The following is a 22,094-nucleotide window of genomic DNA, read 5'->3' on the forward strand; positions in this document are numbered from 1 at the left end:
AGAGCGTGACAGTGTAAGAGTGAGAAACTGAGAGAGACAGAGACAAAGAGAGAGACAGAGAGAGAGCAAGAGAGAGAGATACAGAAACAGACGAGACAGAGAGAGAGCAAGAGAGAGAGATACAGAAACAGACGAGACAGAGAGAGAGCAAGAGAGAGAGAGACAGAAACAGACGAGACAGAGAGCGACAGAGTTCACAAAGTTGACTGACTGAAATGAAATGGGGCTTCCTGTGAAACGAAGGAACCAGCTGACCTCTTATCCTGCCCGATGGACACACAGCCGAGAGTGTCTGTGTGTGTGTGTGTGAGTGTGAGTGTGTTTGTGTGTGTGTTAAGAGGTTATAGAGTGCACAGTTTAAGAGAGACACTAGCGTTGCAGTGTCAGGCTCTACTCAGCTGCTCACCTGCAGACAGTTTAACTCAAGCTGACAGAGCTGGAAGTGGACGGCAATGAAGTGAATAAGCTCTGCATAATCCAGCACCCCTGACATGTTTGTATTTGTGCTGCAGGAATGAGCTGTGGACTGGTTTTATTTGATTGAGTTTTATTTGTTTTAGGGATGTCACCATCACTTATGTTAGTAATTCAGTCATCTAGAGGCTACGTAATATCATTGTACTGAACTGAACAACAAGAACCCATATATTTGTATTTGAGAGCTTATTGAACACTACTGTATATATACAGAGAAACTGGAAAGCCTTTAAAAGGGCTTTCAAGCCAAATCCAGCACTCATAAATAGGTGTGTCCATCAGACTATGTTTCCTACTGTAAGAGAGACCTGTAGAAGAATTTAAAATATGCATAATTATCATGCAAATTGACAACTAATCATTGGTGATTCACTAAGAAGGTCAATTGTAACTGATTATTGTTTTGAAATTAACTCAGTTCATTTGCATCTGTAGTCTGAGAGGCCTAATCAATGAAATTAGATAATAGTTTACATCCAAATGATCTAATATTACAACACACTATAAATATAAACAGATGTACAATGCCGTAACTAGATGCAAACAAACCAGCACAGCAATGTACAAGATAGTGAAAGGTCAAAATTCTTTTGCACACTAACCTCCACACCCTATTTTCTCTATTCCTTTCCCTCTCTCTGCAGTACGTTGTCATACCAACCAGAAGAGCCACTGCAGTAGCCTTTCAGGGTTTCACTTCACATTTACTAGGGGATGCTGGGAGTCCATATCTAATAGGCCTGGTAAGTAAACCCCCCTGCCACCCCCACCACACACACACACAACAAACAGGACATCCCCCACCGCCCCATTTGTGCTGAAACACCACCAGAATGATTGATCACATATAAATGGCTCCACTCAGACCAGTGTGGCAATGCAGTAGTGCAGCAGTGCAGCAGTGCTCAGTCCCAGTGCTGGTGATCCTACCCGCTGCACATTTTTACATTTTTCCTGCCATAGCACACCCCAACCAGATCCCAGATGGCTTGATAATGAGGTGGTGAGTTGCGTCAGGCATACTTGAGGAAGGGGAAACACAAATACCTTCAAAGTATGGGGTCCCCCCACATTTAGAAAACCCCTGCAGTGGTGAATCCTGCAGTCACTGTGTTGAGGAACTGCTGTGTGTACTGAGTGTCACTGCAGAGTGTTTGACTGCGTATGTATACGCTGTACATCACCACAGTCTTACAAGTCAATACTTAATCTTTGCTTAGCCACCTGAAAGGATACACTCTCTTACTTGGTTTGAAGTAAGGCAGTTAATATAGACTCTGAAGACACAAGACTCTTTCACGAATATGGAGCCTAATCTGAAATTATATTCTACATTTTCTACACTGAAAGACTGCTGGTCAATGATTTTTGTGACATCACAGAAACAAATAATTGAAAACAGACTATTTTGGTAGGCTTGTTTCCTCATATGGACTAAATGGACAATACATATATTTCAAAAATTCATTACATCAGAAATTCACTTTTTTTCCATGGCATGGACTCTTTGAAGGTTATATATCAGTACATTCAGATTGCACACTCTGTAGGTATCTGCAGTATCACAAGTGACCTAAAGTTAAGTTGTTGTGAGGAATTAAGTAAAGGCTTCAGCATGTGTTATAAATAAAAATGCTTTTTAACAGAAGCACGAGTTCCGCTCTCCTGTCCTGGAGTGCCAGTTCTCTTTCCAGTAATACCCCCACCCAGAGGGCTCCGTGCAGATTCAGCTATTGTGAATGCCACTTACTGGCACACTCAAGGACATAAATACACAAAACTGTTCCCTAGGCCTCTTTGAACACCTCTGGCAGACAATAGCCCCTCATTCCACACTTCTTACGCTCCTAGTGTTATTGTGCTTTCTTTCGGCTATCAAGGGGAAAAGGTGGGCTGGGGTAAATCAGACCAGCCAATCAATTCCTGTTTACAATATAATAGGAATGGGCAAAGTGGGAAACCAGTATGTCCACCAGTGCAGAAAAATGCCTGCAGCAATGGGCCAGACGTCCCCCCCGCCAACTCCCGTTTGGCGTTTTTGGCATTCTGCAAAGGAATGTCAAAAGCTTTTCCAAGTTAAACAACAACTCCAGTGCACGCTCTTGACAGGTTCATAACCCCTGCCTTGCATGGTGCTGACCTGACCTGGGAGCTAGCCCTGAGGTCAGCTCCATTGTTCTGCTTACTCTTTCTCTCAAAGTTCCTTCCCTTTTACACGATAACATCCATTTATGTATGGACTTTTCACTCTTATAGTAACCCAGACATTAGAATGGTAATATACATTAAACACAGGAAAAGACATAGATATTAGAGATGCACATATAGTTAACTCATTCTGAGTCCACTCTAATGTAGCTGGCTTATAACTCCCACCCCCCGCCCCCCGCCCACTTAGTCACACACAAAAACACAGGTTTTCAGGTAAAAGTGAAAAGTGAATCTGATGTATCCACAATGAGCTCTTTGTTTCTCTTTGTATCTCTCATCGTATTGGAATGACTGGTACAGTAATTCTAGGAATCTCAGCGTTTATAATTAAACAGGCTCAGAGGTCAGCTAATCCTTTATAACAGAGCCCACTCTTCTCTGTTGGGATAGTCTATCAGACTGTTACATGAAAAACTATATGTTTAGACGTTTTGCATAGTTCCTGGTTCTAAAACAAGCCCGTAAGGATGCTCAGAATTTATTTAGAGAAAGTGCTCGCTGATGAGGCAGTCGGACGATAGTGCCAGCTCAGTGAGCAATTACCTCCAGAACATGAAGGCTCTTATCAAAACCCCAAAGCATGCACAGCTTCCCTGCGGTAACAGGCTTTTTAAGTGTGAGAACAAACATTCAAGAGGCCAAAAACAACGAAGCAGAAAACACAGATAAGTCAAACCCAGCGGTTTTGTTGTTTTCTTGCCTTTTGGCTCACAAAAGACTGGACTTGTGCCATTGAATGCCTCAATTACATAATGCACTAATAATGTCAAATTTCCTGACGTTTCCAAAGCAGATTGAGTATGCATTGTTGCACCCTCCACCACCTCCTGAACCTGACAGCTCGGGAGCCTCAAGGTCTGACTGGCCTGTCTGATTTGACAGGTATGTTTTGAGGCCTCCTGTGGTAGGTCAAAGGCCAAGTTCAGTGTGGCTGCAGTCCCACCAAGCCGATACATTCCTTTAAACTGACCAGGCACAACGCAACGTGATGGCATTAATTAAAAAGCACAGGATGACTTGAGCACGACACCGCTGCTGCTTCAGGAAGGTCTCTAAAGCTTGCAGTCATTGTGTCAGAGATGTGACCCAGCAATTCATGGTTAGGATGTTTCAGGAAAGAATTCTTTCCTTTTACCACTCAGATAAAGGCTGGGCCGAGGCTTTGCACATGTCAGGTCTGTCAAAGGGCGGAGAGAAGCGCACGTCAAATGTTGTTTGACTGTTTCATGCCAAAGGTCTAGCGACCTGCTGTGAACGGACTGATGACGCACAGAACACACAAATTGTATCTAGGCTAAGGGCAAATGATTGCAGAATAACAGAAACCTGGGTAAATAGAGTCCTTAGAATAGAATAAGCACATTTGTGTGATCTGTCCTTAACAACCACAAGGCATTGCTCCGAGATGAAGGGTGAACATCTGTTGGCAGGACTGACTGGCAAGAGTAGGGCTTATATATATATATATATATATATATATATATATATATATATATATAAATAATTTTTAGAAGTATTTGAACAAGATTAATAACCATTTTCACACAAGCAACCTGAACAGCTGTGCTACAAAGCAATACTACAGATATTACAACTAACCCAACAATTGATGCAAACACAATTCATGCAGTGCAATATTATATTTTTATACCATATAAGCAAAGCAGAAATGCAAATGTTGATAAAAATGACATACATAATCTGTAGCACATGTTAATGTATGCATTAAACCTTCCGAAAAATGTTTAGAATTTTTGCAGGAGAAACGGGCTTCCCTCATTTTGTGTTTTGGGGGAGGCTTAGTTGTGACACTGCATAATAACTCCATGGTGTGGAGGCTGCACTTTAACCTGCCATTTTGAGGGTTAATAAAATAACACAAATAACACAGGTGTCAATCATGTGTCTTATTAAAGACGTCCCTGTGGTTACTGAATAATACACCTCAGTGTGTATTAAGCATTGGAGTGTTAAAAAAGTACTAATAAGGCACAAAAATTGTGAATTTGTAAAAGATATCTGTGCAATATCTGTGGGAATTTGTAGATTACAGCATTATTTAAATAGGAAATGACCAAAAGCACTGTTTAACAGATAAAATGTTAAATTTTACACCACTTTAGATGGTTTCATTTTAAGTGGTTAAAATAAACAGTCCTAATATCCCAGCTGTAATACCCGCTTTTATGTAAAAAATATGGTTCGGCATTGTGGGTGGTGATGTAATCACGTCAGGAATCAGCTATCAGCAGTAATCTACCGCAAAAGAAACATTATTCTGAAATGTAATTAGACACGCGCTAGCTCCATAATCTCAGCCTAGCCTCCATTTTGTCAGTAGAAATAGCTAAACGCTAATGTGATTTGGCAGCCTACCTGAGCCAGCCACACTTACAGTATATGTACACACACACACGTCCAAGTTCACACACTGTACCTCGCTGGCAGCACGCACCACAGTCTCCCACTTTTTAGACTCAGCAGTCCTTCTCACCCCAAGGGAGACATGCGTTAGTGCTGATGCTAACACATTAGCAAAACATGGAAGTCAAAGTGCCCTTCCACTTTGAGGGAAAATGAGGGGATTCAGGTGTCCTTCCTCAGAATCATTTTAGTATGTTTGTGTTGTTACCTGTAGTTCATGTGACAAAGCACACACCTCTTCCAGTGCTTCACAATATGCTAGCATTGTAATGTCGATACCATGTATAACCATAAGTACACTAATGGACAAAAGTATTGGGACACCTGCTCATTGATTGCTTCTACTGAAATCAAGGGTATTAAAAAGAGTTTATTCTGCTCTGAGTAACTGTCTCAACTGTCCAGGAAAGAAGGCTTTCTACTACATTTGTTTTGGAGGATGGCTGTGAGGATTTGATTGCATTTAGCAACAAGAGCGTTATTGAAGTCAGGATGTTGGATGATCACCACCCCAACTCATCACAATAGTACAGAATGAAGCACCATCATTCCAGAGAACACAGTGCTCCACAGCTCAATGCTGGTGGGCTGTATACACCTCTAGACCAGGTGTATGTGTTGTGGTTTATTTGTTAAGAGTGTATAGCATTGCCCCAGTTTACTCTATTTAACCTCAATATGTGGGCATGAGATTACTACTGTGTAAACTTGAAAATCCCCTTTAGGTGTATTCAGAGCATTCTAACAGGGGGCTCATGTAGGCTACCCAGGCTCTGATCAATACTTTAATCATGCTGAAGAGACCTTGTTATTGATCAGGCGATGTGTTTATGACATTTGCACATCGCCCATTACCTTCAGCCACCATTGCACAAGGATATTGCACTGGCATTCTTGAAGAATTGCTAATGCAGTTCAATCCTTGAGTGCCATATTTGGTCACTGGCCTCAAGGATGACTAGCAGCATGCTATGCCATTGTTTCCTAATGCAAGTGTGTGTGTGTGTGTGTGTGTGTGTGTTCTTGTAGATATCAGACGCGCTGCAGAAGAGCTATGCTACGTCAGTGCTGTGGCAGTTCCTGAGCTTAGGCTACGCCCTCATGCTCTGCCCCTTTGTCATCGTCCTCGGGGGGATGTTCTTTCTTGCCACCGCCCTCTTCTTCCTCGACGACCGCGACAAGGCAGAAAAACAGTAAGTGCATTTACCTTGACTCATCACAAAAACATCATTAAAAGTGCATAATACAAATATTATTCTAATGAAAAGTGCCACTTAAAGCACACATTCCAATGCCCCCCGCCCCCCCAACATCCCCACCATTGTATCTAAGCACTGCGAAACAGGGCTATCATTTTTTATTTTTTGCCACATAATGGGAGCCTAGAAAAATGGCTGTTGCTATGGCGATTGAGGAGACGTTGGCAGCCCTTGTCTCGAATGGCCTCAGGTGGAGCAAGCTAATCCATGAGGATGAGGGAGATTAAAATCTGCTTCTGTCCAAACAAAGAGATTCTGCACCACATAAATGATGTGCCCAGGGTAGTGCAGAGTAACAACCTATAGTATTAGAGGTCAGGTTCTCTACAAGGACAAAGAGCTCCTCAAAGAACGACTTTGGTTTCAGGGTTACTGGCAGCAAGCAAGATTTCAAGTAGCAGTTCTAGTGCTGAAGAAAGCCTAAAAAAATACACGAAAAAGTGCCAAAAAAGGTAAAACGTTCTTTGCCCAATGTTATCAAAGAACCACTTGTAGTTCCTTAAACAACCTTTCAATTAATGGTTCTTCAGAGATTTTAGTTTAAAGAATTATGTACTAATAACTCTAAAACTGGTATGGAGAGTTTTCATTACACCCTTTAAACTGGATTCTTCAGTGGTTCTTTAGTAAAGGCATTAGTGTATTTAAAACAAGGACAAAACCAATAAACCATTTAACTGCATGAACTGGTCTTTGTACTGTTACATGGATCTACATATTCTAGGAAAACCTGTTGTATCTGGTTCTTTACCTTTTACTCCTTTCTTACATATAATACATATAATGTAAAGATTCTACCAATAACCCTAAAATTGCTATAGAACCTTTAGGGGGGTTCTTCGATTTGTCAAACCATTTAAATGCATAATAACAAAAAAAAACTGTTGCATTTGGTTCTTTACAGAACCTTTAACCTTTTTGTTCTGATCCAAATAACCAGTTTTCAGTACTGTATAAAACTATTGTACTAGAGATTAGGTCAGGTAACAGTTCTACTGCTGAAGACCAAAATGCTAAGACCAAAAATGGGCTGATCTGAAACTGAAAGCATGAAAGAGAGGCTTCTTGTAACCACTTCAGCAGGGTGGTCAGACAAGTTCATGCTCCAGGAATTTCAGGGCGACGTTTTGTCTAATAAAAGCAAGAATCATGCACAAAGAGCTGTAAGTCAGCTAAACCCCGCTGCTGACAAAAGCTATTTTCACCACACACACACACAATATCACATAACACTGCCTACTTAAATCATACTTAGAAGCCTTAACAATGTATGCAGTGTGAACATGACGTGATAAACTGACCAACAGAAATGGTCTGTCATTACCTGGAAGATAATCTTATTACTTTAACATCCACAGACGTTAAGGTTGTTCCTGAACTGGATTTCATTCATTAAACCTGGAAATAAACAACATCAATTTGCAGCATTTACAGCATTTAGCAGACGATCTTATCCAAAGTGACTTACAACAGTGCTTAATCATTTATCCTGAATATCCAAAGCTAGTGTCGATAGCCCCTGATGAGATTTAGAGTAGCACTTCTAGCGCTAAAGACCAAAGTGCCAAGACCAAAAATCACACTGCTGATCTCAGAGCAGCATGGAAGCATTTTTCAGCAGCATGACATTTGAAAAGTAATTAGAAGTCAAATAAAGAAGAACTTCTGAAGGTTCTGTACAATTTCTGTGTGAATCTTCACATTTGGTCAACAAAGGAGTGTGAAGAACCTTTTATATGTCCGAAGAACTTTTCTTTAAAGGATATTTATTTACCAACTTGAAGGTTCCTCACACACACTCACACACACCACACTGTGGACTTGTTGTTTTAGCGTATCCCACAGGTTACCAGTACTTTGACCTGAGGGTCTGATGGTCTGCTCTGATGCATGGTGCACTTTCATAACCATCATTAAAACATTTTACAGCAGAACGTCTTTGCACATTAGCACCAACACCTTGCTACTGGTTTGTGGTTTGTTTTTCACCACTGCTGACCAGGAGCACTCCACAAGCCTTGCCATTTTGGACATGCAGTGACTCATTCATCTGGTCTCAAGGATTTGGTCCTTGTCAAAGTTGCTCAGGTCTTCATACCTGTTCATTTCTGCCTATGAGAACTGACTGTTGAGTTACCATATAATATATCCCAGCATGCATTGTTGTTGCAAGATAATCAATAATATTCGCTGCTTCTTTGACTGGTCATAATGTTCTGGCGCATTGCTGTATATAAACACACACTGTATGCACTGAAATACAGAAAGACATGTCCCTGAAGACATTCAAGAATCCTAGTGCCTTAAAAGGCAACTAGAATTTCAGAACCTAGAGCGCAAGACGCAGTTCTCCTTTGCATTGTTTTATCAAGTTCACTTCCTGTGTTTGCTTCCTTTTTGAAATGACTTCCTTCCACTCTGGTCAGAGACATTTTTAGGCAGGGTGGCAGTCCTAACGTCTACAGCCGCCTGCCGTCTGCATGCTCCCTGAAGGCCAGGACCGCTTAGTTTCCCACGATGAGATCTCAGTGGCATTTGGCTTTAAACCAGGAACTCTAGGCTAACTATTCCCGACAGAGTACTAATCAATGATTAAACTAGGATTTCATCAATCAGTCAATCGACCATGCTGCAGGCTTTGATCTGTTAATATTTACAGTATCAAATGTTATACTGGAAAGAGCTATTTAGATGTTTAATCTGGTCATTCAATTTATTTGCCATCACTCATTAAGTTGATACATAAATTACAGTACATTTACAGCAGAGTTACAGTAGTATCGACACTGTCCAGAAAAAAAAACCTTGAATCTCCAAAATGGTAACTTTACAGAAAAAGGAAAAATCCTTAATAGCTTTCAATGGAAGTCAATGTAAAAGGATTTCTATTTGTCCATTTGTGAAATTCTGATACAATGTAAACTGCCAGATTAAGACTAATGTAAGACTAATGCCAGATTAAGACTAGATGTCAAAAAGGGATAAACAGCAAAAAATAAGGATACAAGGTACTGTATATAAAGTAAAGTTCAGAGGTAAAACATTAGTGTTTAATACAAAAATGTGTTAAAGAACTCCTTCACAGTCTTAGAGAGCACTTACAGAGCTCTTGTGGTTTGGGTTTTACCACATCATTGCGCAGTGAGGGCGAGCCATCCTGCCGTATTGCATCCTGTGTTATTAACCGCATTAACCTTTGTGCCATGCAAGCAGGAACAGATAGGACTGCAGGCCTGATACAGAGCGAGGGACACTTCCTCAGAACTAGCATATTCCAAAGAGCTTTATCACCTACAGTAGCATTGCTACTCAGAGATAAGTGTTCCTGAGCTCAGCCCTACAGTGCTGACAGGGGCATTCATAATTGATCACTCATTTAATAAACTTGCTTTGATACCTACATCAGAGGGTCCACAAATGGGCTAATGTTCAAAGAGGCTATAATAAAGCCAAAGCTTTATGTTGCAAAAAAAAATAAAAAATCCCTGAACTGCCACTATCTTACATAATATGCTTCTAACAGCGTCTCAACAACAGGATCAGAGCCAGGCCAAAAATAGGAGCCTTTTTTAAGAGCTGTGTGCTTTTTCGAGCTCTCTAGCAAGCTCCCGATTCACAAATATCTCTAATAGGAATGAACACAAAAACACGCTGTCCTCAGAGATCCCCCTCTATTTATAAAAGACCAAGAAGCAGAATGAACAGCGCTGGCTCGCGTGATGCCGTCTATTCCTAGGGCCCGAAGAGTGAGTTATTATTTCTAGGTTGTTAGCTTTTTTTGGCTGAGAGGAAGCCATTTATAGAACAGGGTACGACATTGCCCACAGATGCATTCACACACTCTCTCTCACACACACACTTGTGTGTGTGAAGCTCATCTGTCTCTTTGGTTTTGCTGCTGTGGCATCATTGAGCCGAGTGTCTGCAGGGGCACCCTATGTATATAAGTAAAGTTGAACTATGTGCTGAAGTGCTAGTGGCCTGCAGGGCTGGAGTAAGCAGATTGCCACGAAGTGGGCCTGCTCAACTGTGGCTGCTGAGACAGAGAGAGAGAAAACAGAGGAAAATACAGAGAGGGGGAGGGAGAAAAGTAAAGAAAAGTAGACCAAGATAAGCGATTATCTGACACTTATTCCTTTGTCGGAATAAAACAAATTGAGCAAAAAAAGAAGAGGTATAAAGTTTTTGGACAACAGCAACAAGTTTCAGTCCGCCTGGTCTTGAAATCATTCCTTTAAGTCATGCATTGAACTGACTTGATTCATATTGGTACATCAGCACAATTACTCTCAGATGTAGTCATCTGAATCAGGCAAATTTCAGTGTATAATTAATGCCTGTGGATCAGAAACGTAGAAAGTGTAGAATGCATGTGTGGCATGGCATGCTCTTCACTTCATCACCAAACTTACCCAGGTCAACAAAAATACCAACTTACAAGGGGTTATAAAGCAGAAGGGGTTGCAAAGTCCAGGATCAGGGTCAGCAAACATGCCATTTATCCCAAAATCGGAAATTAGAATCAAGGTCAGAAACTGACCATGTACTACCCTAACTTAGAGCTCCACTCATTTAATCAATGTCATACTGTTACTTTTTTTTTTTTTACAGCCCCTGGATTTTGCATGGGTGAACTTGTCCTGTAAACTTCAAGCTGACTCATGATGCAAATTTGATCCAAAATGCAAAATTCTTTAAAAAATCTAATTGTAGCCAGTAGGGTCAAACAGCAGTCTTATCATATTTTCTCTTGTTTCCTTTGTTTCCCAAGGACGAACCAGCTCTCTCGGCCACCATCTACAGTAAAGGTAAGACTGAGTCAAATTGCATTTCACTGAGTCACTGTTATCTCCACACTAAAAGCTTTCAAAGTAATTTCCTAACACAATCTGTAATTTCAGTGACATTTAGCCAGAAAGAATTTGATGATTCATGCTTATTTATGGGTCCCTGAGAGCACAGCAAATGAGGAAAGGACTGCTGATATCCTGCTTTTTGAAACTTCAAACAAAGTTCCCTTTGATTTCTTGAATTACTCACAACATTTTGATTCCATTACCACATAATTTAGTGATAATTATCTTAGACTTCATAGACTCACTCAGGGCTGGGTTTTCATCTACAGAAATGTTAGAATAGAGTAGAATAGAAAATCCTAAACCAACATGAGTCTTAACCTCAATGGTTGTAGACCTCTGTTGTACCTGATCTCTCTATTTTATTCTTGTTATTCATGGCCCAGGGAGCCAGGTTTGTTTAGTAGGCCTCACTCTGGGATCTGGCACCCTTTTAACAGCATGTTCCTGCCCTTCCTCCTTCTCTTATCAGCCTCACACACTCACACTTCGCTCGAGCCTGTGTGTGTAATTAGCAGAGCTCTGCTCGCACCAAAAAGAAAAGATTGAGAGAGGAAAGAATAAGGAAAAAACGTATACTGCAGACAAGGAACTGTGACCACTTATAGCTTTCCAAAACTGTAGATTCTCACAATAGACCTTTGGGTGTTCCTCGCTTAAAAATAACATGACCAGAGCAGTCTTTTCTCTTTATGTTTTTTGTGGCTCCACTTGGGAAGGTTATCGTGCCAGGGCGAGATATTTGTGCTGCAGGACCTCCTGTTTGCGAAGGCATAGAGTGGTTGTGCTGACTCAACTAGACCTATTTAAAAGAAGTATGCGAAGTAATGCTTTGGGGCGCACATAGATTCTGTGGCCTGAACCATGTGTTGTGTTGTTGACTTCTTTTAGAACAAGCAGACATACTCTCAGGTCCTAAAAGATCCTGATAACTCACTTTATGAACAGGTGGATAGTGGGCCATACCTGACATTGGAGGGCATGGAAGCCATAAGTCAGCAGACGTTTGTGTGTTGGTTATATCCTAATGCCATCCTAATGATTTCTTTACATTAGAGATACCAATATCAAAATCTTGAGTATTAGTTGATGCTGATTTAATATTTTTTCTTCAAAACATACTGATCTTAAAAATTATCATATTTTAATTGAATACATGTCTCTTAAGATGATTATCTGAAAGTAAGGGGCTCGGTTTGTTGTAGGATTGGATCAAATTCATTTAGGGAATGAATATTATCAGTGATTTTTTAGCTCCTTACAATTGGAATAGATGACAAAGAGTTTATATCACTTAGGCTCAAATAAATACATCATCATCAAACAGCCTCCATAGATTGATGGCTTGGTGTAGATCCAAAGATACATTGCTGCACAGGTACTTTATTCTTACTTACTTAAATGTACTTTTAATTTATAACATAATAGTAAATACGTGGACGAAAAATCAACTTACGTGGCTGAGATCATTATACTTACAGTAGCTGACACTTGCCCAAAGCATCTGACATTAACAAATTGCAGATGTCGTTCCCTCTGGTGCAAGTTTAGGTTCCTTGCATTGCTGAAGCCAGTAGCCATTATCTGGGATTGAACCCCCGACCTCCTGAGTCCCAGCCAAGTTAGCAGAGATAAGTTATTAACTCATAGAGGTCTGAGCCAGAGACAAATTGGAATGAAAATATTTAGCAGGAATATTTGCCAGCGGTGTCCTATTCATAATACACACACCTCTTCGTATTCTTCAGTGTCAGGCCTCTAATGAATAAAAACTACTATTCTGATTTAAAGCCAATCTGTCTGCGAGGCTAAATTGCATTGCTAATGATGAGAGCGGTAATAAAACCAATGTAGACTCAACCCATGAAGCTGGACTCAACCTTCCCCTGTGGCAGTTTAAGAGGAAATCAATCAGCTATCACTGATTGGACAGCGCATCAACCCTGCCTCTGAAGCTCGGCCGACCAGAGGCGGTTATTAGCATATAGAATATAACAATGCGATTGGCCTGTCTGGGTTGCGTATGTAAATTGGGAATTTTGTATATAATTAACGGCTTCCTTAGGGGTCAGAACCCTCTCTGAAAAAAAACTGTGTAGTTATGCAACCAATGGAAACCCCCACACTGACTATTACAGATGACATTATAATGAGAAACAAGAATGTAAGGCATGTCGAGGGAGGAAGATAAATGAGGTGAATTTCTTCGGTAACAGAGAAAGGGGGACACGTAGTTCAAGTCGAATGTGAAAGGCAGCTGGAAAGGTGCACTAATCGCTAAAGTCTCGCTGCATTATGATCCATTAGTGTTTGGTGCAGTCCTAGACGGAGATCAGATAAACCCAGATCCAATTAAATGGCTGAATGTCTCTCTGGCCATAGAAAGACACAGAATCTCTCAGTATCACCCACTCCATCAGAAGAGGCCCTCGAAGAAGCAATCTGTTCTAGTTTTGGAGATACACATTTGAACTCTACTGAACAAAACTCAGTTTGAATCACTGACACCTTCGTTTTTTGAATGGTTTTAGATATGAAATTATGTTTAAATATTACATTTAAATATTATTTCGATTGTTTTTAATATTTTAAATATTATCATTAAATTAACATTAACCATACATTTCCACAATTCCAAGCATCAGCTAGAGGCTGGCGTAAAGCCCCCAGCATTAGGCTGTGGAGCACTGGCTCTATGTGTTCCTTAGAGTCCAATACCAATATCAGCAGAGTTTGTGATCCAGAACCGATCATCCAGCATCAGGCTGGATACAATCAGATCCTCACATTCATGTTCTAACAACAGGGTAAAGCCTTACCAACAGATTAGACACTGTTAATACTGCAAAGAGGTGAAAACTCCCTATTAGTACCCTTGATTTTACAGGAAACACTGGATGGGCCTGTGTCTGCAAGTTCTTTGATATGCAGATAAATGTCTAATGATCTTTCATTGTCTAAGTGACAAACAAGGGCAAGCACAAATGTGGCTAAATGAATGCAGTCCATAAAAAATATTTAGTACTTGTGGCATTTCCTTAAGTGAAGCAGTGCTTTGTATTGAACCAGCTGTTATCACGTTACAGTGGCTTGACTGCATACTGAACCACCTCCACCCTTATTATGAGCTGTATGACTTTCTGTTCATGAAATAATGTAAAAAAAACTTAAGTGTATTAGGCTTGTTCCACAACAAAGCCAATGGTTTGACCAGAACAGTGTATGTTTCTGTGTGTTTCATTATACAGAAAACAATAAACCTCTAATAAAGCTCTAATCCATGTTTCAGCGACTCAGCCAACCTTGTAATGTAGAGGATTGCAAATATGGGGACAGAAAGCACCTAAAAAAAAGGCCAGGAAAGTTTGACTACTTGAATATTAAAAGGCAAATATCACAACAGTTGTGGAGACACCTTCATCTAAGTGATCAGAAGAACCTTGTGTTCTAAATTTAATAAAGGCCATACTGTGATTAGAGTATAATGTAGGGAGAAGCGCTATATCTGTGGCTGAAAAGAGAGTGTTGGGAATGGGGAACTGTGCTGTCAGTGTGACCCACAAGCGGACAGATGGCACAGTGGCTTCTAAGTGATAATTACACAGGAACATCCTGTTGGGAAACCACTCGCTCACTCACTCCCTTTCTTGTTCTCTCTCGTAGGTCACTAAGTGAGCGGAGGCCTGGAGTGGGTGGACTGAAGAGCGAGCCGAAGGATTGAGATGAAGAGAAAAAATACAAAGTTTAGTGGACCCACCAGATGCCCATGCTGCACACCACAACCACCGCCATCCATTATCTTCACTGCTGCCATTTTCTTCTGTCCACCATGCGGAGGCTGACCTGAACTTGAGCCAATGAGACGCCTCGCTTGCCCAGGAATGATGAAGTCCCACCGATGAGATGATGCAGCGTGAGAACAGCAGCCGATCATCAGCTAGTGGGCAGCTCGCGTCAATAAAAAATGTACAGTTAAGTTTTGAAGGCCCATTGTGGGGGTGGGAGTGGGAGGGAACGGGAGGGGGAAGGGTAGGGGCTTGGGGTAGGGGGTCCATAACCTCCTTAGTGCCATACTACTGAACACGGACACGCATTCTGTCCTGTCACGCTGCCTGTCAATCTGCACCAAGTGCCATAGCATCACATTCCAATACGGGTCCAGTCCACACCAACAGCTAAGTCAGGGCTCACTGATTGGCCACAGTTGTATAAATATAGAAATGAAGGAATATTTGGTCTCTCAGATGTCTCATGGAAGACTGGCTGTATGGTTAGCCTGCTTTAATAATGCTGGCACAGGCAAACGTCTGGTCCCTGTTCATTTTCCTTGCTTGTGTCTTGCCCTTTTTCACTTTTATTTGCGTCTCTCTTTGTCTTAGCACTTACTGAATTGAATGCAGTGCCAGTTAAACAATGCAGTCAGCCAACATAATTAGCTCTAATTTCATATGTTGTGCTTTTTTCACCTGATTGTGCATACAATTGAGAAACCTGAGGTGTTTACCTATGATTGTTTCAGAGGGGTCGCTGGGTAAAAACTAATAGAACGTAGAGAAACACTGGAGTGTAAATATTAACCTTTTTTAACTTTGTAAAAATGTGCATTTTTTCCCAAACTTTCTATCAAATTTTCACGAAATCATGAAGAATTATTACACACAACATGCGAATAGAGCGAATAGGACGTAGCCACCTCAGATAACATGCCAAGGAGAAAGTGAGGAACAGAAAATGGGCAAGGCCCACTGGATGCTGTAATGACCTACCTTGTGATAGTGTTTTTCTTTTAGTGTTTTTTTTTTCCACACAGCAGCAGCTAGCCGACCCATGAAAAAAGAGACTTGTTGCCATTTGACGGAGGATAAGATTCACAAGCACCGGTCTATAAGAATGGTCTTCATTGTGCACCGGGCTCCTATACTCATTCAGTCTTACATATCCCCTTTCTGAAAAGGAGAAAGAGAGTGAGGCTGAATAGGGATAAGGATCTAGATCAGTCACAAGTTAATTAGTTAGTGAAATCCATCCAGGGGAAAAAGGAATTCCTTTAATCCTGAGGTTAAGATGAATCTGTTGTTTTTAATAAGGGACAATATTACATTTGGGTAATATTACAGTAAGATCATAAATGCTTAGAAAAACTAAAAAGAAAAGGTGTTGACCACTTTTGGCCGAATTCCGGGGCAATTTTTCCAGATTAATTTAATATCTCAACAATTTATAGATTCAGCAAATATTTCATATTTGGATCACTAACCAGTAGCTGTAAATACTAAAGAAATACTTTACGCTTTACAGAATGGCAGCTTTTGTAAGGCTACAAGACATTTGCATACATCCTTCATGACAACTGACTTAAACCTACATAAACCTTAACCTAAGGGGAGAATTTTGTTAGGAACATGCCTGAAATCCCTACTCCTCACAACCTAACGTCCTATAAACGTCCATCTATACCTTCCATGTCCATGACAGTGGAGGTTCTCGCACCCCACTATCACCCAGTCACCTCCATTTAAGTCATATCTCTCTCAGTTCAAGCTCAGTTCATCAGAAGGGGTCTGGTCTTCTAGCTCAAAGCAGAAGCCACCTGATCTTCCCTCCCTTTTACAGTCCAGTCTCCGTCCACATCTTAGCTGATGGCATGGTTTTTCAACTCTGTCCCAACTCTCAGGTGAGATGGTATCAGCTGATAAGTTCATGATCACTGGCCTGCCTTCAGTAAATGTTTCTGTAGATCCATGTCAGTCATCATAAAGGCTTATGTAGGTGTTGTGTAGCGTTCTGAGCACTGCCCTTCAGTAAAGCGTTAGTACAGTTTGGACAAGTTAGCAGAATTAGTGCTTTTTTGTTTTTAAAGGAGACATTGTGAATAAGGGTAAATAGGGAAAACTCACTAGAGTAGGCCATGTTTACTGGGTTATTGTGAAAATATATCTTATTGTGGGTGGAACTTATGCAATTTCATAGGATTGCCTCATCATTTGCGGAACAGAAAAGCTTTCATAAAGGCAATAATTGATTGATATATTTCCCCATTCAGTTCGAGCTGTATTAATTAGACATTAGGTTTTTTGTTTGTGATTTTGGTGCATATCCGTCATATTCTGAGACCTCCTTTTACCAAATGGAAATGAACTGTCTTTGAAGCTGTTGTATAGCGCAGACGTCCTTCTCAGAGACAAGCAGAGGTTCCCCCCTTTTTCACATTGAAAAAAAAGCACCTTGCATATGGATCGAAGCGTTGTTTGTTCCGGAAGAGATCAGGGTGGGGGGAAAAAAACAACAACAACAAAGCTTCAGCATCCGTATTGTGGAGGTGTGACTCATCCCGGGGATTGAGGGATTGAGGGATACCGTCCTTATTTGCCAGTTAAATTCTCAGAGCTTTCATCGTGCCGGGTGAAAAGCTATCTGAATGTGTCCGATCCTGTCCGATGTGTTTACACATGCAAATTCATTTAATTAAGCTTTTTTTATTTGTATTATCATTCTTTGTAAGGATGTCTTTATTTTACGTTCTTTCTTTTTACAAATATTAGTTTTATATATAATGATTCTATAAAGAGGGACAATTATATTATGCAGCGATTTTAATATATTGTAAACTACAGCTTTGATGCAATGTATTTATTTGTTGTTTATTTGTTACCATTTTACAAAGGGAAAAAACAATGTCTTGAATATTATGAATATTCTATTTTCTTTTGGGGGGGGGGGGGTAGGGGGGTTGGCACAGGTGAACTGACCCTCCATGTATCATCAACAGTGAAGAATCCTGGATAGTTTATCATCTCAAAGAACTGTGCTTGTCCACACACATACACACAGATGTACACGCACAAACACACACACACACACACACACACACACACACACACACACACACACACACACTCACCAAATGACAGCACAGTACATATTTACAGTACAGCCAAGTTTTTTAGACCAATGAAATGTTACTTTTTTATTTATGTCTTTTGCACAAGCGATTGGGTGCATCATGTTCAGGGGTTGTTTTTTGTTGATAGTTGTACACTGGCGTTTTGTAAGTGCTAAAGGGACTGTATGTATCTAAGTCACGTTTCACACTCATGCAACATGCTGGCTGTCATTAAGACGCTCTCTGTGATCCCGCTGCCAAAACTGAAGGCCTGAGCGTCAATGCCAAATTGGAATCTCCATCAGTGACACATAGCCTGCATATTTAGAAACTGTTTTTTTAACCAGATGGTTTTAATGGAAGAGTCATGAGGTTGATGGTGTGTATTGAGAATGTGTTCTTTCTTGTCATACAAGAGTCTTGTATAAAAAAAAAAGATGTTTCTGATGTTGAGCAGAAACTAAAAAGGGGATTTTATTTTTAAGAGCGAGCGTGATGAAAGAGAACAAATAAGCCGAAATAAACAAACCATTATTATCGCTATCTAGGAAGTTACTGTGATGCTCCGACTGGGAGTGATATGAGATGTAAACATATATGTCAATGATCAAAATAAACTTATTTAATCAAAGAAAAAGTTTGCAGAGTGGATTATTTCATTTTCTTTTCATTGTCTTTCTTAAATGTCATTGTCCTTAGATAGTCCTTAATAATAATAATAATAATCATCATCATCACTGTGTGTGTGTGGGGGGGGAATTTGAGAGGTAGCCCAACCAGGTTTCAGTCAGTTGTTAGAGTGGAGGTAGCTCTGAACCAGGAGTCTTTATTGTATTATTGAAAAACTGTAAAGCTGCTACATACATAGTCAATGTGTAGGTTAATATATTTTACAATGTTTAAATGTTCCTGCTTAACCACTAGAATCCAATTGAATGGCTAGCAGATATTGGCATAATTGTAGAGGTATATTTGTTCCTCAAATATTTTGACATTTTTGGTAGGTAAAATCTGTCACAGGTGGACACACTGATAGTATACTACATACATTTACATTACATTTACATTTGTGGCATTTAGCTGACGCTCTTATCCAGAGCGACTTACAAGGTTACTCGTATTACAGAGGTGGGTCAGTGTAGTGTTAGGAGTCTTGCCCAAGGACTTATTGGTGTAGCGCAGCACAGTCACCCAGACCGGGAATCGAACCCCAGTCTCCCACATGGTGTGGTAGATCAGTGGCAGGTAGTGGTGTTATCTGTTGCTACTACCTGCCCATGAACTAGCACGCCATGTGGGAGACCAGGGTTTGATTCCTGGTGTAGGTGTGGCTGCACTACAACAATAACAGTCCTTAGGCAAGACTCTTAACACTACTCTAGTCCACCTCTGTATTATGAATAACTGTGTAAGTCACTCTGAATGAGTGTCAGGTAAATACCTTAAATAGTAAATAGCATAGTTCTTAAAATCATTACTCTAAGTACTCTGGAATCACTGCTCAAAAGCTTAGAATTACGAGTCAAAAGTTTGGAATCACAGTTTAAAAGTTTGGATATTTAGAATGACTGCTCAAGAGAATCAATGTGTTGAATAATATATCTGAATAAAACATATTTGCTTGCAGATTAATATATAAACTCATCACAAAATCATCAATATATAACGTCACAGTACCACAATCATTCACAGTACCATAATAATGATGCATTTTTTCACTCTTCAGTGTAAAAAGATATGGATTTTTCTTCATCAAAAGCATTCCAACCTTTCTCTAACAACAAAAAATGTCCAAATGTACAAAGGAAGACTGGTTCCTCATCATTCTTCCAGTTAATAAAAGTACCAATTACATCAACAGACACAGAAAGCTACCAAATGTAACTAATTCACAGTCATTTGTGGCAGGACACCCTATCTGGGGTCTAGACAGACGCATGAATGGGCTCTAATGTGGAGGGGCTACTGCAAATACCTGAGGAGGCAGAATGGAGACTTTCATAGACTCAGAACAGAAAAGACTTTCTCTTCTTTACTTTTTCCAAAAGTGGGAGGAGGAGAAGGAAGAGGAGGAGGGAGCGAGTGAAAGTGGAAGCTTCTCTCACATTGCTGAATGCAGTCTAAGAGGTAGTCCAGATTCAGGGGCCTGAATGAAGTCATACACTGTTTAGAAAGGTGCCCAGTTTTATTACCCTAGAGGAAAAATGGAACAAACAAACACACGTCAGAATGAGGAGACATACATATACAATGTTATTACACACATACAATTCTCCCAAATGCCATCCGTGGCCAGGAGCCCCTCGTTCTCCCTAGGTGGGTAGGATGATGAACCTCTTGCCCATTACTCAGCTCGGGGGTCTGTTAAGAGATGAGATATTTTAAGGGTTATTTGAAGTCAGGTGTTTTAAAAAAAGAGGATGGCAAATGGGTGTGGGTTTGGCAGACACTCCAATGTTTCAAGAATATAAACCTGAGCTATGGTCGTGTGCCATGGCTCTAACAAGAGGTTTTGAAGCTCATCATACTGGTAACAGTTACAAAAATATTTCCAAAGAGTTTGGGCTTCTCCAACGTACTGTGAGGCAGATGGAGGAGTTTCAGCTATTGCTCTCCAAAGAAATGGACATCCAGCAAAAATCACTCCAAGAGCACAGTGAATACAGTGTAATATATGAAGTCAAAAAGAACCCCAGGAGGCATCTACAGTCCTCTTTTACATTGAGTAGTGTGAACCATCGGGAAAACACTAAACATGAATGGTGTGTTTGGTGGGATTGCAAGGAAACCAATTCTCTACAATTACAACACTGCTGCCATCTGCAAACCAGCACATTCTATAAGACAATGTCAGAGTATTTGTCTGACCTTGAAGCTTAACCATGAGTGGGTCATGCAGCATGACAATGACCCTAAGCACACATGAAATGTCTACAGAAATGTAGTGGGATGCTTTAAAAAATGTGAATTCTATAAATCAGTACACCCATTTTCTAAATGCGTTACATATATTTAAATATTTTTAAATCCAATCCTAAACCTAATCCTAATTCTAAGACTAACCTTAGTAACTAAAAATAACTGGTGATGAAAATCCAACATGGAACAATTCATAAAGCCTAGGTCTGTATGTCAGCCTTGGTGTTCTACCAGTCAGGACATTTAAGGACATTTCTGCCCTGAAAATATACAAACCCTAACAAACACACACACACACACACACACACACACACACACACACTCACTAAACCCTCACACCAAACACAAGAGTGTTTCTGTGTATAACGATAAATGGAAAAGCTTGTGGCAGTCTAGCAACAAAACACACACACAGTGGGCCCATTTCACACTTACACATATCACATATGAAAAAACAATATTTACCCAAGGCAGAACATGTTCTCTCCAAACTGCATTTGAAAGCAAAATGGGAAAGTTCACAAATACCTGTTGAAGCGGCTGCAGCTGCACACTAAATTACCTCATATCCTGCAGCCTTTGAGTGAGCTGCTATGGGTGGCTGATATGGCAGAAATACTCAGCTACTTTAAGATGCACTATACTGGCAACAGAATGGGTTGCTCTGGAACAACCATACATGAGCCTGTGGTTGCCATGGGGGGGTATCCTTGGCATTGGGCTGTGGAGCAGGAGATCTGTGTTTTCTGAAAAGTAAACATCAATTCAACACTGTTGGGATGAGTTTAGGTATCAAAAGAGCAGACCAACCAACATCAGTACCTGACCTGACTAATGCTCTCCTGGCGGAATGCAATCAACTCCAAAGCCTCCCAGAGGAATAGTGTCAGTTATGGCAGCAAATGGGGTGGGGGAGGCTCCCTACTAATACCATTAATACAATGGGCCTCTCGCTCTCTCTGGGTGGGTACAATGATGTCTCTCTCCCCCCATCACTCAGTGTGATGCTAGCCAGCTCAGGCATCTTTTAAGAGATGAGATTTTTAAGGGTTAATTAAGTCAGGT

At 40.6% G+C, this 22,094-nt stretch overlaps 1 protein-coding gene across 1 annotated transcript in view; it reads left to right on the forward strand.

The window, feature by feature from the left end:
- Positions 1 to 15,222, forward strand: part of spns2 (SPNS lysolipid transporter 2, sphingosine-1-phosphate) — a 108,923-nt gene extending 93,701 nt beyond the window's left edge. The window contains exons 10-13 of the mRNA XM_072668271.1: positions 1,122 to 1,220; positions 6,142 to 6,305; positions 11,143 to 11,179; positions 14,891 to 15,222. Of these exons, the coding sequence (XP_072524372.1) occupies positions 1,122 to 1,220; positions 6,142 to 6,305; positions 11,143 to 11,179; positions 14,891 to 14,902 (312 nt within the window). The 3' untranslated portion in view covers positions 14,903 to 15,222. The remainder of the gene's footprint in view (positions 1 to 1,121; positions 1,221 to 6,141; positions 6,306 to 11,142; positions 11,180 to 14,890) is intronic.
- Positions 15,223 to 22,094: the final 6,872 nt, after the last annotated feature.

The sequence above is a fragment of the Salminus brasiliensis genome, chromosome 1 (genome assembly GCF_030463535.1).
Source record: "Salminus brasiliensis chromosome 1, fSalBra1.hap2, whole genome shotgun sequence".
In the NCBI taxonomy this organism is placed as follows: domain Eukaryota; kingdom Metazoa; phylum Chordata; class Actinopteri; order Characiformes; family Bryconidae; genus Salminus; species Salminus brasiliensis.